General features: G+C 39.4%; 2 protein-coding genes across 2 annotated transcripts in view; one reads left to right on the top strand and one right to left on the bottom strand.

Annotated features, from left to right (window-relative positions):
* FBXL13 (F-box and leucine rich repeat protein 13) overlaps positions 1-15,181 on the top strand; it is a 177,487-nt gene that overhangs the window by 75,636 nt on the left and 86,670 nt on the right. The window lies entirely within an intron of this gene.
* Positions 1,081-9,775, bottom strand: LRRC17 (leucine rich repeat containing 17). Its single transcript, XM_077807866.1, has 3 exons — positions 9,010-9,775; positions 3,477-3,632; positions 1,081-1,484 (listed from the first exon to the last, which is right to left on the bottom strand). The coding sequence occupies exons 1-3, from the start codon at positions 9,773-9,775 to the stop codon at positions 1,081-1,083; spliced, it is 1,326 nt and encodes a 441-aa protein (XP_077663992.1).

Consider the following 15,181-nt stretch of genomic DNA (forward strand, 5'->3'; position numbering starts at 1 on the left):
TGTGTGGTCTTGGGCAACTCACTTAACCCTTCTTTGTCATCATTTCCCCAGAAAGGATGCTAATGTCTACCTCAAAGGGGAAGTGTTCAGACTGGCTAATATTAACTGATGAAAACTTTAAAAAAGGAAATACTGGATAGATGCTAAATGTTATCAGTCAGTGGGAGTATTGCTATGTAAATGAGTGTTGGATCATTCCCTTTATTGGGAATATTGGGCAGTAAGGATCCTTGCCCTGAGGGGTACTGACCATATATCTGAGGTTCATATATGGCCGCTGTTCCCAGAGTATATGAACACCTCACAGCCTTTAATGTATTTTTCCTCATAACATCCATGTGAGGTAGGGAAGTGCTACTATTCCTATTACAGACGGGGAACTGCGGCACAGAGAGACTAAGTGGTCCTTGCCCAATGTCACACAAGAAGTCTGTGTCAGAACAGGATATTGGACTTGGGTCTCCTAAGGCCCAGGCTAGCACCCTGATCACTGGAGTGTCCTTTCTTTCTACTCCATGTGCAATTCCCATTGACTTTGTACCCTGTTCTAGTTCAGTTTGCAATTTGATTATTTGGTATAAGTATCGCACACAAGAAAACTGCTGCATAAAATGTACAGAACTTTTTCTGGGAACAATTCAAGGAGCCAATAAATATAAAGAAATTGCAATACATTCAATACAGAGGAGCTTTGGGCCCAGTCCCACATTGAGTTCCATGCAGATGCAGGGTCTGCCCATGCTGAGCAAACTGCAGGATCATGCCTTGCTGTACATAAGATGACTTGTTTCCATTATAGATCTATATATATATCTATCCATTTATATTTTGTAGGTTCAAATAGTTACCCAAACACATAGCAAGGGGGACCCAAAACAAATGGTAAGAAACAGTAAATTCTTTTATAAAAGATGATGTATAACTGATACCATCATGTAGTTAGTAACTTTAATTAAAAAAATCTATGTAGGCAGATATTTCCTTATAGACAAACAACACAAGTAACAAAAATGTAAACAGGATTTTTTCTGACATAAAAATATGAAAAATTTGAATCTAGTAATAAAAAAAATTCCCAAATTAACCTATTACAGTGACAATTACACCGTGCTTCTTTACTGTTTGAACTGATTGTTCTTTGTGTCGTTCCCATTCCTCATCATCTTTGTCCTGCTCAAATGTTTCTGGATAAATTGGCAGCTTGTCTTTTGGGCATTCCTCATAATAACTTCGGACATATTTTCCAACATACCACCCTTTGTATTCCTCGGGCATTTTGCATTCTAGGCCCGTGTAGTGAACATTGTAGTGATGCTCTAACCAGTAGAAAAGGTAATGAATGTTGTAATCACATCTCCAAGGGTTCTCTCTCAGCCATAATATTTTCAAAAAGTATAGGTCTTCTAATACTCCATATTCAAAATTTTGCAGTGTGTTGTTTGATAAATCAAGCTCCTCTAAGTTAAAGAGTCCTGAAAAAGCAGCTGGTCAATTAAAAAAACAAGTTATTGAAATGTAGAATTGATAGAATAAAAGAGAAAAATATGCTTGTAACAGGGAAAACATTCTCATATTAATGTGGATTAAACAGTATTCTTATATACGTTGGTCAAAAATCACTGGTTTATATTTTTTATTAAAAGGCTACAATAAAGGCTTCTTGTAAATTGAAACATAAAAGTGTGGATTCACTCTGAGAAGTGGCATGTAAACCTTCACAACGGTTCTGGTGTATTCAAAGTCACTTGCACTTAATTTACTGAGAAATATAAATTTTCTCTGCTTGTTTGCTCCTGTTAGCACAGTAGAGATAACACAGCAAAGAGCCGGTGAGCTGGAATCTAATTGTGCATCATGAGAGAATTGTTCCAGTAATCAGTTAGATCGGTGCCACATCCATTATTACCAGTAATATAGGTTCTGCAGGCCAAATCAGAAATTCACTGACATCTCTGCAACTCCATTGTCTTCAATTTGTACTCAGGCCTTGACTACGCACAAGGTTGTACAGCTTTAACTATACTGGCAACAGGGCTGCCCAAGTGAAATGGAGACTGGTCTGTACACAGATTTTGTGCTGGTATAACTATTTTGGCTAGGTTTCAGAGTAGCAGCTGTGTTAGTCTGTATCCGCAAAAAGAACAGGAGTACTGGTGGCACTTTAGAGACTAACAAATTTATTAGAGCATAAGCTGTAGCCCATGAAAGCTTATGCTTTAATAAATTTGTTAGTCTCTAATGTGCCACAAGTACTCCTGTTCTTATTTTGGCTAGGGGTATGATATTTTGGGGGCTGAAATAGCTATACTGGTTATAATAGCATTCCTAATGTGGACACAGTTGTTCTGGTATAAAGGTGCTTTATGCTGGTATAATTTATGCCCCTTTTCATAAGGGAATAAGCAAAACACTTTTATACTGGTATAACTCTGCCCACACTAGGGGGAGTTGTACCACTTTATACCAGTAGAGCTGTACAACTTTTGTGTGTAGGCAGGCAAAATAGTAGAGTTGTGGAGATATCAGTAAATGCCTGATTTGGCCTATCTATTACTGGTAATAATTATGAGAAAGATCATCTAATTTCACTGCTAATTCCCACCCAGGTTAAGTCTGCAAGGCTGCTAGTTAGGAAAAAAAAACTATTTATAAACTGAGTAAATTTGATAGGGAGCCAATTAGAGACAATAAACATGGCCGTTTTTATAGAGTCACATTTCAGAGAAAAGCCCACCCTTTAAATAAACCGACTTTGTGGTCATTATATAGCACAGGTCTTAGTTTAAGGAGTCTAGCAATGTATTATTTTTGACCTCTTAAACACTATTTTATTGATGTCACTATTGTTCACTCTTACTAAGCTTCCAGAATGCTACAGCAGCCTACTCTTTGTTTGTGTTCCTTACTTCTGTCTCCTGCCTGATTCTGACTGTTTTCATCATATAAAAATATACACACATACTGAACAAATAGCCTACAATATTTTGCATTATATCAAACCCATTTTGAGATCTAATAATATAACAAAGTATCAAATTTCATTAACTTTTTCAGTTTCTATATTTTAGTGACTCCTATAATTTAAAAGCAGCCATATAAACTTAAGTCAAATTTGGTCAGATTTGGCAAGTAGTGTTTAAAGATATATTTAATTACATAACATTTGGGGACTGATTAGTCTTCAGTCCCAAAAATTCTATTTTTTGCCCCTTTTCTGCTTAAAATTAAGAGTACACCAAAAACCATGCTCGCTACATTGACTTCATTGGGGTTGCCCAAGATGCATGTCCGCACAGTTTGGCTCTATAAAATCAATGCATCTGAGGGCAGAATTTGGCCCAACCTGTTAAGTTTTCTGATCTTCTAGATTTTTCTAAATGAGAAAAATCTATATATAAGATAAAGACGTAGCCAAAGCTAATAATTAATAAAGCACACAGTTTACTATTTGTATAAATATATAAAGTTGTTCTTACCAGGATCTATGTAAACTATTCCATTACTGCTAAGGTTTAATATCTTCAGTTCATTAACATCTTCAAACTCCTTGGCTTGTAGTTGGTTGATTTTGTTGTTAGATAAATCGAGTTTAACAATATCTGGAGGTATGTTACCTGGAACTTTCTTTAACTCTTAAAAAAAAAAAAAATTAAAAGATGGATGTTTTATCATCTGTAGATTATTTCTACCGCTTGCAGGTCACTGTAAGAGCAATTTGTGCCAGGATGTAAAGATGACCTGTGTTCCTTGCATTTAAAGATAGATCGGGGTGTAACTCTCAGAAGAATAAAATTTGGAAAGTACCTACTAAGCATCTGGGAAAACAGAAATACCTCATATATCTTGCATCTTTCTACTTCCTTTTCTGCTCCTTCTGTTCATCTAGCACTGACCACCCCAGATCCATTCTCAGTCTTTTCACACTGTTAATGTGAAAATTATTTCTCATGCAGCTCCTGTTGACTGGAAGAGCCTAACATGACTGTCTATTTTACATTTCATCTGAAATAATTTCTCTTCTTTATGCTAGTACATAGTAATATCTCTTCCTATGCTTTAAATTTTTATTTTAACTTGTATACAGCTAAATAATGCAGTTACAATGCCATACAAACTAAGGCCTTGATTGTAGTGCACTTCCTCACCTAAATTAAACCAGTGGGGCTACTTGTGTGAGTAGGTGTTCACCACTGTGAGAAAGTGTTCCAGAATCAGACCCTAGTATACTGTATTGTACCATTTGTTCCACGCTACCAAAAGTAGATGTGTTCTAAGTATTAACAGCAGTGAAAATACTGTAGTTACTACCCTTATGTAAAGTGCTGAGGCATTTCTAGGCTTTTTATATCTATCTATGCAAAATATATGGCTCACCATTACTATGTTACCTGAGCATCTCACAATCTTTAATACATTTATCCTCATAACACCACTATGCGGTAGGAAAGTACTATTAATCTTGTTTTACAGATTGGGAACTAAGTGACAAAGAGTCCAAGTGATTTACCCAAAGGCACATAGAAAGGCTGTGTCAGAAAAGGACATTGGACTTGGATTTACCAAGTCCAGGGCTAGTGCCCTAGGCACTAGAGTGTCCTTTCTTCAATGAGCTAAATTCTGCTTAGACAGACTTCTTACTCCCTGACTTCTTTTAAGAGCTGTTGCATAGCCCACGTAATGAGCAGGTGGAATTTCAAACCCTGCTTTCAAAGGAGTATAGGCTGGCTACATGGTACCCCAAAAAATTGTGGGGAGGCTGTGCAAGGAAGATCCAAAGCTATAGCTTTAACACCTAATACACTACATAGAGTGAGAAGGAAATAATGTGTCCCAAGAAAAGATTTAGCAATGTGCCTTTGAGGCATAGACAACTAGTAGTGCTAGAGGATGCACTTTTAAAATATATACCTTTGTTGGCAGGCACTTTGGATTTTTTTTTTTATCAAAAGCTGGTTCTGTATATATTTTTGGGGAAAAAACATTTTATTTCGGCGGACATGATGACGTTGTTTAAGAAGTAGCCACTGTGCATGCCTAGGGGCAGATCCTTAGCAGATGTAAATTGTTAGAGTTCCATTGACTTTGGAGCTCTGACAGTATAACTAGCTAAGGATCTGCTCCAGTGTCCTTACTTTTCTTAATGGTTTATCAACCCAGAGGTTCAGCTTACTTCTTATGGTTTCCCAGAGACTGTTTTTGAGTGTTTAATGGAAGAACTGTATCATATCAGACTTATTTATCTAGTTCTATTGAGATACTGTAGTATCATTATTTCTAACAACATTTTAAGATCCATATTATAGTGGGTTTTTGTAATATCTCCAAAATTTCCACTGAAATTTGATCATCTACATGGAAAAATGTTTTCTTATCATACTTTGACACTGAACCAGTTTGTGTCTGAGTTCAACAGCACTAACTTTAAAATCAGTGAGATAAAGAGAGTGAAAAAAAAAACAAAACCCTAACAGCATTGTGTATATTTATTGCAGATGTGACCTACACCCATTTGATCTGAAGTAAACCTCAGAGTCCTTTTTTATATGACTCTGTCAATCCTTCTCTGACTGCTATTTTCTGTGATCTTTGGGTGAAGTAATGATATAGCCTTTTCTCAATACCTGTGAGGGAAATTTCAACTTTAAATATGAAAATTAAGGATAAAAAGTAATATATTGCTCCCACTAGTAGCCTTGCATGGAGTCGGGGGAAATTTGGAGAGGAGGATATAACAGCAAGAAGGGAGGTTAGAAAGGGAGGGGTCTGGACTTTCTAGCCGTTTGTGTATTGCAAAAAGCACCCAAAATGTGTTGGGATGTTAAGAATGAAGTAGGCCCATTTCCATCTGGTATAGCAGGATAATGAGGTCCTTTCTCTTATTGTTTGAAAAGCTGCCTGAAGACAGTACCTTTCAGATACCAGTAATTTGTCTATGCGTGATATCACAACTCCTTCTCTTGTGAAATGACCTACACTAAAGACAGTAAGCAAGACACAACCTGGAGCCTTTATAATCTAGTAGGTCAGCATATAGAAACAAACACTCCCAATTTAGTCTGGAGACTCCTGATTTTCATGTGAAGCCACAGACAGAATTTATTTGGAGACTTGATGCATCAAAGGGTTTTGTTGTGTTTGTTGTTGTTTTTTAAAGGAAAGACTTGGGTAATACTGGCCACTTAAATACTTAGATAGCTAAGAACCTCATGATTATTTTACAATAACATAATGCAAAATCACATAGGATGACATGTTGCTGCAACCAGGAGGAATCTCAGTTTTATACTCTGAAAAGTTGACAAATCCAGTATATCACTGATTTGGTGAGTGTCTGTTTAGGAAAAAAGACCCTGACTATATACACATTTTACAAAGTCTTCATCGTGCGCTTCCTCCATCATTGGCCTTAAGGCACTTTTCTAAGGGGCAGAGACCTGTCCAGGCCCTCATCTAATGTATTCATGCCTTCTTTGGGGTGTGGAGCACTCCTGGCATTGCTAGTCAGCCTACCCACCTGTTGTAAGTTGTTTGGGTTAAACCTTGTTAGGGTTTGTGCATAACTTCGGTCTTTCATTTAGGATGAATGTAAGAAAGTGACTGAAATAATAGCAGCCTCCAAACCCAAATCATAGGCAGGTGTCTGCTACTAAAATAAAGAGAAATGCATGGCTGCCCAGAAATTTCAATGAACTGGGCAGAGGGGCTTGCTAGGTATTGCCTGACCAGAGGTATAAGTGTGTGTTTAAATAAGAGAAGCAGGAAACATTACACAGAGAAGGACACAGCTGGAGCCTAGACGAGCAATGTGTCTGAATCTGAAAGAAGCCTACAGAGGCGGCTTCTGAGTCAAGTGCTGAGTAAAGAGGCTTGGAACCGTCAGCAAAGAAACTGACCCTTATCGTTTAGTTCCTCCTGTGTCCAGAGAAGCAGGGCTATGTACAGTCTTTATAAATAAACAAGACTGCATTAAAGAAATACCTGACTCTATTAGCAATTTCTCATCCTAACTGGAACAACCCTGAATTTGACTAACCATTTGGGTAGAAATCCACAGAACTTTGTGGTCGCCTCTTAGAGGGTATGTGGGGGTAGCGGCTCCGTGTACTTCTGCTACATGCTTATGGAGGGGCGGATATAATAACACACATTTTTAAATAGCCAAAAAAGCCCACAAAACCCCAACCAAGAGTTGACCATACTGCGAGGCTTCAAGCAGCTTGAAGGAAGAAGTCACAGTGCCATGGTGCCTGTATTCTCCTGTTCCTAAGAATTTTGAGTCCATTCAAGCAGATACTCAACTCAGATAAAATCATCTCAAATCAAATTTGCTCCCCTCTGCATGACTTATACAGAGAGGATGCTATGGCCTAAAGTATCAGCCTGGAAGTTCAGCATTCACTCTGATTTCCTCATATTTGTATATTTATACCAGGTGCCTGTCTTTGTTCAGTAGTAACGTTTTCTGGAGCCATAAAGAGTAATGATAGCACAGTTAAGACTCTGTGATATCTTATACTGCAAGGGCAAGTGAGAATGAATAAAAATGAGCCAGGAAGAAAGGGTAATAGGGAAAATCAAAAGGAGGAAGTAGCTTTATAGGGAAAGAGTGGGGGAGGGAGGAGGAAGAAGAACAGGAATGAGCACTGAGGAAAAGGAGGTGGGAGGACAGAGGATTTCTCACATGACATACAGATTGGGTACACCATGTGGTCACAGGCTGAAGCCTTTAATTTATGTACATTTCGTGTCTCCTTATACTAACTTCTGAGCTTGTCTATCCTCCTTTTAGATGACACAGAGAGCAGCAAAGACAGAGCCTCCCTGGAATCAAGGGTAGGGGACAGGAACACAATAAAAGCAGTTATATAAATGTACAGTCACAGTAAGGTAAATGGAAGAAAATAGCACAGCAGTTTGGCAAGCATGTTACAAGATAAAAATAGCTAACATAGTACAACGGTCACACTACAGGTTGTAATTTGCAAGAATTGGGCAAAATCCTCTCTAAGTAGAATACTTCCACATCTTTGTACTGTTTTTTGTTTTATGTTTTGTAAAGTTGAAGTATGAACTGAATGCAGTTTGCAATGGGTGTAACCAGAGAACAGTTCTCATCAGAATTTTTTCTTTTTTTAGTTTTTCTTTGGTAGTTCTCTTGGGATAAAATATGGGAAATAAAAAGCATAGACAAACCTGGACTTGTATGTTCGCATCTCCCAGATGGGCTATTATTTATTCTTAGGGTTCACTTATGGCTCCTAAGATGCATTTGGGGAAGGGAGGAAGCACTCTTTCGAGTAGCAGTAACTGGAAGCATTATGACTTTGAAATGCCTCCTGGGCACTAGGAGGAAGAACAGGGAGAGTACCCTTGCTACAGCTGTTCAAAAGGAACAGCTGGTACTTTCCATTATGCAGGAAAGCTGGTACACAGAGGGTGGGACGCCAATGCCTTTCCATTCAGTCGGGCCCTTTCTGGGGCCTCTGAGTGCTGCTGGAGGTTCCCTGCTGTCAAATTATGGCTACCCTTGTGCACTGGAAGAGGGGGAAGAGCTCCCTGTGCTCTTCCCTCTGTCAGTGCAGTCGCTTTGAAACCACTCTAATTTTGTTTATAGATTTATTGGCATATGTAAAAGTAGCTTTACTGGAGTAAAATCAGTCAAAACTAGGCTCTGCTGCTACAATAATTTAAGTATGTGCTTAACTTTGTTACTAGGAGCACTCCTATTGATTTCAATTGGAGTATTCATGCTGATAAAATTAAATACATGCAGGAGTTTTTGCAGAATTGGGCTATAAAATGGAGGTGAAATACTGCAAGAATTCTAATTACACTCTTTTTATAATCACAAGAACAAAGAAGTTGTTAGTACTATTTAAAGGACATTAAAGCAAAAACTTTCTAGAACCGTACTGATTTTCTATAACCTACTTAACTATAGAAGAAGTATAACAGCAAAGGAGCAAGAACATTAAACTTTGTCACTGAATTAAAAATAAATAAACAAACCTTTTCTTTTGCAATCCAATGTTTGTTTGGGAAATACATAAATATGACAGAGAGAGGAATCAAATTCTGGTTTGACAACTTCAGGCTTTGCTGCTGCTATATTTTTGGGGTCCAGTCTTTCCTCTTCACTACATAGACGTTCAGCTTTTATCTGCTTTAGCTTTTGATCTTTCAGTTCTATTGGGTGTACACACTTGGCATAATTTCCCAAATTCCTGTTTGTTGGAACCTGCAACATTATAATAAGAGTTTCCATCTCACAAGTGCAATGCCAAGGATTATCGTAAAGACGCAGGTAGTTTAGAAGGGGCATATAAATAAAAACTTCCTCTGATAAAATCTGAATCTGGTTATGCTGAAGTAAGAGTGTGGTAAGTTTGTTTAAACCAAAAAAAGCCTCACTTTCAATTTTTGATATATCATTCTGTTGTAAATCCAGACTTTTTAGTGTTTTATACTTGGAAAACATATTATTCTTCAGTTTGCGAATCCTGTTTCTTGCTAGCAGCATGTGTCTTAAATCCTCAGGCCAATCAGGAGACGCAAAAGTCAGTTTTCTTTCTTGGCAATCTAAGTATTTCTCATGAAGATAAGTATACACATCACAGGGGAGGCCTGGGGCATAACGCTTAACGGTACTCGATGCTTTTCTTAAGCTGTTTGTCCTTCCATTATTTGCTTTGTTTCTCAAACTCCCGTTCCTTGTCTTCCTAAAGTAGGCTGCTTTACAAAATAAAAGGAGTAGTATAATAGTAGCCACTTTCATTCTGACATCCAGCTGGCCCTAATTACTTTCTGTGACAGCTGGAACAGTCACAGTATTCCTTTGAAATCTGAGTTTGGAGCTAAACTGTTCCGAATCGAGGAGGTACAGCTGGTGTATGTGGAATCCCTGTGTTGGAAGAAAAGAGGAATATTAGAAAGTGTAAAATAGATATTTTCACAGACACTGGTACTTAAAATGAACCATTACAAAACCATTACACTAGATTCACTCAGAACTTGAAAATTTCTCAGACAGGGACATTAAGGTCACTTCTTATGGTTTAATTGTTTTCATGCTCTCTATGATCCACTTTCATTCACTTTGATTAAATTTAGCAAGCTTTCAAAATACAAGGCTAGATTCTAGCTGGCTTTCGTTTAGGTGCACAATACAGATTCAGGGGAAGGGCACAAGGATTCCTTTGCCCCATTTGCCCTCTGCAGAAGAATAAAGCACAGTCCCAGTCCCGGGTGTCATGGGCATGCAAGGACTCTCCCCTCCTAGCACACAAGGAGTGCAAATCATCCCAGAGGAACTGGCCAGCTGGGGAGAGTGGAGAATGCCCTCATTCTTAAGGGATGGTAAAGCATGTGAACTTCCCATGTGTTCTGTGGAGGCATAATCCCTCCTAGAGTTCCCTTTGGGGTGATGCAGCTTTGTATGGTCCCTACTCAGGGCTGTGTACTGAGTATACAATGTCGTAAAATCCTGTTTTGGCAGGGACCCATTAAACCCTGAGGTTCTATCAAAATCTGCCGTTTACTCCTCTTACATGATTCCAGCTGTTTGCTGGCCAAAGAGGGCCGGATGTGACTTCCTCTGGATCCTGTTCAGTATTGTTTATGAGTCAGCTGCAGGGCAATGCATGATTCCCTTGGCCTGTGCACGGTGTCTCTGCAGGATGCAGAGTTCTTTTTGGTCTGAGAACTTTGAACAAATCCCAGTTTTCAACACATACCATTGTATAGTAGTTTTGTGTACCACCAATCCATCATTGTGGTCTCAAAGGCCTTGTCTTCACTAGGAAAAAGGAGTGTTCTTAACACAAGTTACCTAACATGAGGTAAAATTCTATTGAAGGCAGTTTGTAGTTTATACATGAGTTAGCAGGTGAAGATAAAGACTATGGGAAAGCCTGTAATGTACCTTGACCTGCTAACTCATGTTAAAACTACAAACAGTCTGGTCTTCAATAAGATTTTACCTTGTGCTAGTTAACTCGAGTGAAGAACTCTCCTTTTTTGCTAATGAGGATGCACCTAAAAAGTACAATCTTTGAAGGGTAGAATAAATCGCTGTTCCATTATCACTGACTTATTTGTAATTTTTCTTTATTTAGATCAGAAATCCAAAGTTTAAAACTTAGTTTTATAATAGAAAATGAAAAAGGTTGTCTTTAAAAGTATAATTTAGTTGTTTCTTGCTAAAATAAAAAAGATTTATGTTGCTCCTGGATATAATTGTTTTGTTGGCAAAGCCTCTGAATAGCTTCTCTATTTTATTTCTGCACCTGACAGCTCACTCCTCGTATCAACATTCTAGTAAAACACATAAATATCTTTAACAAATGAACATTATAACTAGATCCCTGTGACATTCTTTTTATTTTTTATCATTTTTTGTGAATTTCTTGTTTTGTTTTATCCAATAAAAATTTTGTTTTATTTCTTATTACATTTACATTAATAAAAAAGTCACATACCCATATATAAATCAAAACAGTTTATAAATCACAGTTTATCTATACAACACATTTTATTAACATTACTCGTTATTCCATGCCTTGAGACACTCACCAACCCCCATGACAGCTAGCCACCCCAAAATATCCCAGACAGCTCCTTAGGGTTCCTCTCTTGAAATTTACCTAGTACTACAGCTTCTAAATAACCCAATTTCTCCATGCCCACTCACTGAAACAAACCTCATGGAACACCCCGGATCTTCCCAACCCCTATGACTTCCTTCACCAGTCCCCCCACCCCAATCCCCCTCTGTATCCCCAGGATTCTCTATGGCCCCTTATATATTTCGCCTCTCCCATTGAACCGCAATCTCCCCAAGCTCCAGAAACCCCTCCCCATTATCCCTTAAATATTCCTCCTCACCCATTGTGCACCATAACCCCATCCCCCATTGGTCCCAGGGACACCTCTCCTATTCTCCTCCCACACTGAGCCCCAACCCTCCCCCCATTAGCCTCTTCCATGAGAAAGTCAGGGTCCTGCCCCTGAGGGGTGGGAGGCCCTGGGGGGGAAGCTATAGAGTAAGCCAGCCCCACATTCACACTGGAACAGCAGCTCCTATCCTGCAGGGCAGGACCTGGCTCCCCACTCCAGCTGGCCCTTGAGGTTACAGTACACTCACGTTTGGCTCCTCTGTCTTGATGAGAGAGGGGCAACTGGGCCAAATTTGAGTGAGTGGCACTGCAATTCCAAATCTGACCAACCTGCCCTCCCATTATGATGGAGGGGTGGCCAGGCCAAAGCTGAGCAGCGTTGTGACCCCGTGTGCCAGGTCACAGCACCTGGAGGAGGGAGCTGGGTGCAACCCTATAGGGGAGGAGCTGCCACTGCAGGCTGAGTTTCATTTTATGTCATTTTTATGTTCATTTTTGTTTTATTTCTTTATTTTGCATTTGCGAAATACATAGGGCTCCAATTATTATTACTGCTTTTGTCCATTACATTCTGTGAAAAATAAAAGGAATTTTATTTATTAGTTTTTGGGAATCAGATGTTGTTCACTCTGACTAGGGTTGCCAGCAGTCCCATATTACAAGGTACGTCCCTAATTTAAATAGAAAGTTGCCTGCCCATACTAAGTCAGTATGGAACGCTTTTTATCCCACATTTCAACAGCGGTGAACCAGTACTCATGGGTGCATCTTTCCACTTTCCTCCCTGGCCCTTCAGTGCTGCATGGGGAAAGCAGATGGGGCCATGCTCAAGGGCCAGGATTGGGAGGGGAGTGGAAAGATGCACCGTGAGTACTGCCCCCTTCTGGACAGGTTCCTCTGTCAACTCCAGCTCTTGAGCGCAGCCCCATCTACTTTCCCTGTGCAAGCTCCGGCAGGGCAAGTGGATGGGGATATGTGCCCTGGACCTGTACTGAAGGATCAGGAATCAGGATCAGGAAGGGGCTCTGTCTGGCAGGGTCTCTGCCAATGTCCCCAACAGGATGCACAGCACTGTAGCAGGCAAAAACCAGCAATTGCAGCCTCCAACTCGGCTCCTGGCACCCAAGCAGATCCTGAACAGGAGTCACAGCAGCTGCTGGCTCAGCACCGGAGGCCCTGGGTTCTCTGCTGCATCCAGAGCTGGAGAGAGAGAAACCCTAGGAAGCCTGGGGGTGGAGGAAAAGGGACTTGTCCCCAGAGGTTCAAGTCAAGATTGGGGACATCTGAAGTCTGTCCTGTATTTTTAAATATAATATTGGCAACCCTAACTCTGACTGATTGTTCTAATCATGGCTATTACAACTGGGATGCTCTGTATTATTTGGAACTGAGCTACACAAGCTCCAGAAGGTCTCTGATACTGGCAAATCCAAGGGAAGTCCTAAATGGACAAAAGAGGAATCTGGGAGAAGATAGCTAAGAAATGTGATTTATCTGAGTACTCTGTCTATTTCCCTTCAGTCCCCTAGGACTGAATTGGGGAAAAACAGCACAGACTCTCCCCGGGTTACGCAAGACCCGACTTATGCAAATTCACACTTATGGAAAAAGTTCTGTAAGCTAGAAGTTGGAGGGTTTTTTTGTTTTTGTTTTTTGCGTAACGTTCAGGTATACGTTTTTGACTTACGCAAAATTTGAGTAATGCAAAACTTTCTGAATCAGAACGATTGCGTAAGTCGGAGAGTGTCTGTAGTGGTACTAAGCTCTGCCTACATACTAAACTTCACTCTGTTATGGCACCAACATGAGATCCTATTCTCAATAGATTGTGCAGCTCTTCCTGACATGATGTTTTATCTTTCTTGGCCTGTATATCAAATGTTGACATTTTAATTGTTTTAATTAGGCTCTGGAGTTAACACTCTGTTTAGATGAAATGGAGCAGTTCACACTGCTCAGAGCTATTTTTTTCAGACTGTCTGCAGACGCAAGGAGATGTCACTGCATCAGTTTACACTCAATTCCCATTTAAAAGGTTCTTTGCAACCATAAAGTCTAGAGATTTAATTTTTAAAATATAGGCATAGATTCTGTAGCCAATGATGGCAACTAATATGAAGTATCAGCATACCTTAGTTCAGGTTCTGTTTTCCCCCGGCCATCTGTAGAGGCGAGGTGTATTGTGGTTTTAGGATTGGAATATAGGGGGGCATACAGGTGGCATGACATTCCTGTAGCTTAGCAATCATGGAGCTAATTTTAACTGGATGGAATTTTTTGAGTTGGCAGGTCCCTCTTAACAGCATTGTGTTTTATTCTTTCAAAGGGCTTTGAGTAAGATAGTATACCAAGACTTTAGTTGAAGTCATTGTTTTCCTAGAGAGGAATGTAGAGACGTAATGTTGGATTAATTTTTGACTGCAGGTAAAAGCATATGTTTGGTAGCCCCTTTTTCAGTTGTGTTATGTGAGAATTATTTAAAAGATTTTCAAAATATTTTTTGTGGTCAATATAAACATCTCATATTGAATCTCCCACATCAAGTGTCTGCCTCAGGCTGAATTTATTTATTTATGTATTTTAAAAATCAGAATCAGATCAGCCATTTCTGAGAATGAGAACAAGGAAAAATACATCGTTTGCCCTTGTTGAAAAAAATCTTACAACTATTTAATTGAGAAGCTCCAGCAACTCCATGCTTTGGAGCAGGGACTTGAAATTTGGCAGGAGAGTTGTCTTTGTATCAGAGATGTGCCTTTTGCTGTTCCTGTGAAAATCAACCTGATTTTGGCCAAATTTTAAGCCTCTGAAAAAATCATAGTTCACACATTCTTAGAAGAGATTTGTTAGAGTTTGGCAGCTAAATTTTCTGAAGATTACATGCCTTAGGGGATGAGGAGGACTTTTTCTGCAGTTCCTCCTTTTGGCTGCCAGGGGCCGCTGCGGTCTGAGGATCTGAGATCAGGGAGACTATTTCCATGTGCTCTCAATGTTCCTGTGGAAAACGTAGTATATAATCATGTATTTAAATATTGCATCATAATGCATATGCACAAGAGAGCTGAATTAAGATTGGATAGGCAACCTTAATTCTGGCATTTCCTAACTTTTGAGTCCTTGACTTTATAAGCTTATCATTTTTTTAACATGATATTTTAATGTAGTATGGGACATGAATCATCATGCCTCAGGACATAAGCCAGCCACTAACTGATAGGGGGCTGAAAACAACTTTTCTGATGAGTAAGTTATTCCATAAATGTCTTCTGCCTGGTTTCTTGGACTTT

The sequence above is a fragment of the Eretmochelys imbricata genome, chromosome 1, assembly GCF_965152235.1.
Source record: "Eretmochelys imbricata isolate rEreImb1 chromosome 1, rEreImb1.hap1, whole genome shotgun sequence".
NCBI lineage: Eukaryota > Metazoa > Chordata > Testudines > Cheloniidae > Eretmochelys > Eretmochelys imbricata.

What these genes read in the sequence shown, in the direction of transcription:
- LRRC17 (XM_077807866.1), bottom strand. Translation starts at nt 9,775, where the DNA reads ATGAAAGTGGCTACTATTATACTACTCCTTTTATTTTGTAAAGCAGCC. An exon ending in ATTGGATTGCAAAAGAAAAG is followed by an intron (nt 3,633 to 9,009) that starts GTTTGTTTATTT and finishes TTTTTTTTTAAG; the next exon opens with AGTTAAAGAAAGTTCCAGGT. An exon ending in AATAGTTTACATAGATCCTG is followed by an intron (nt 1,485 to 3,476) that starts GTAAGAACAACT and finishes TTAATTGACCAG; the next exon opens with CTGCTTTTTCAGGACTCTTT.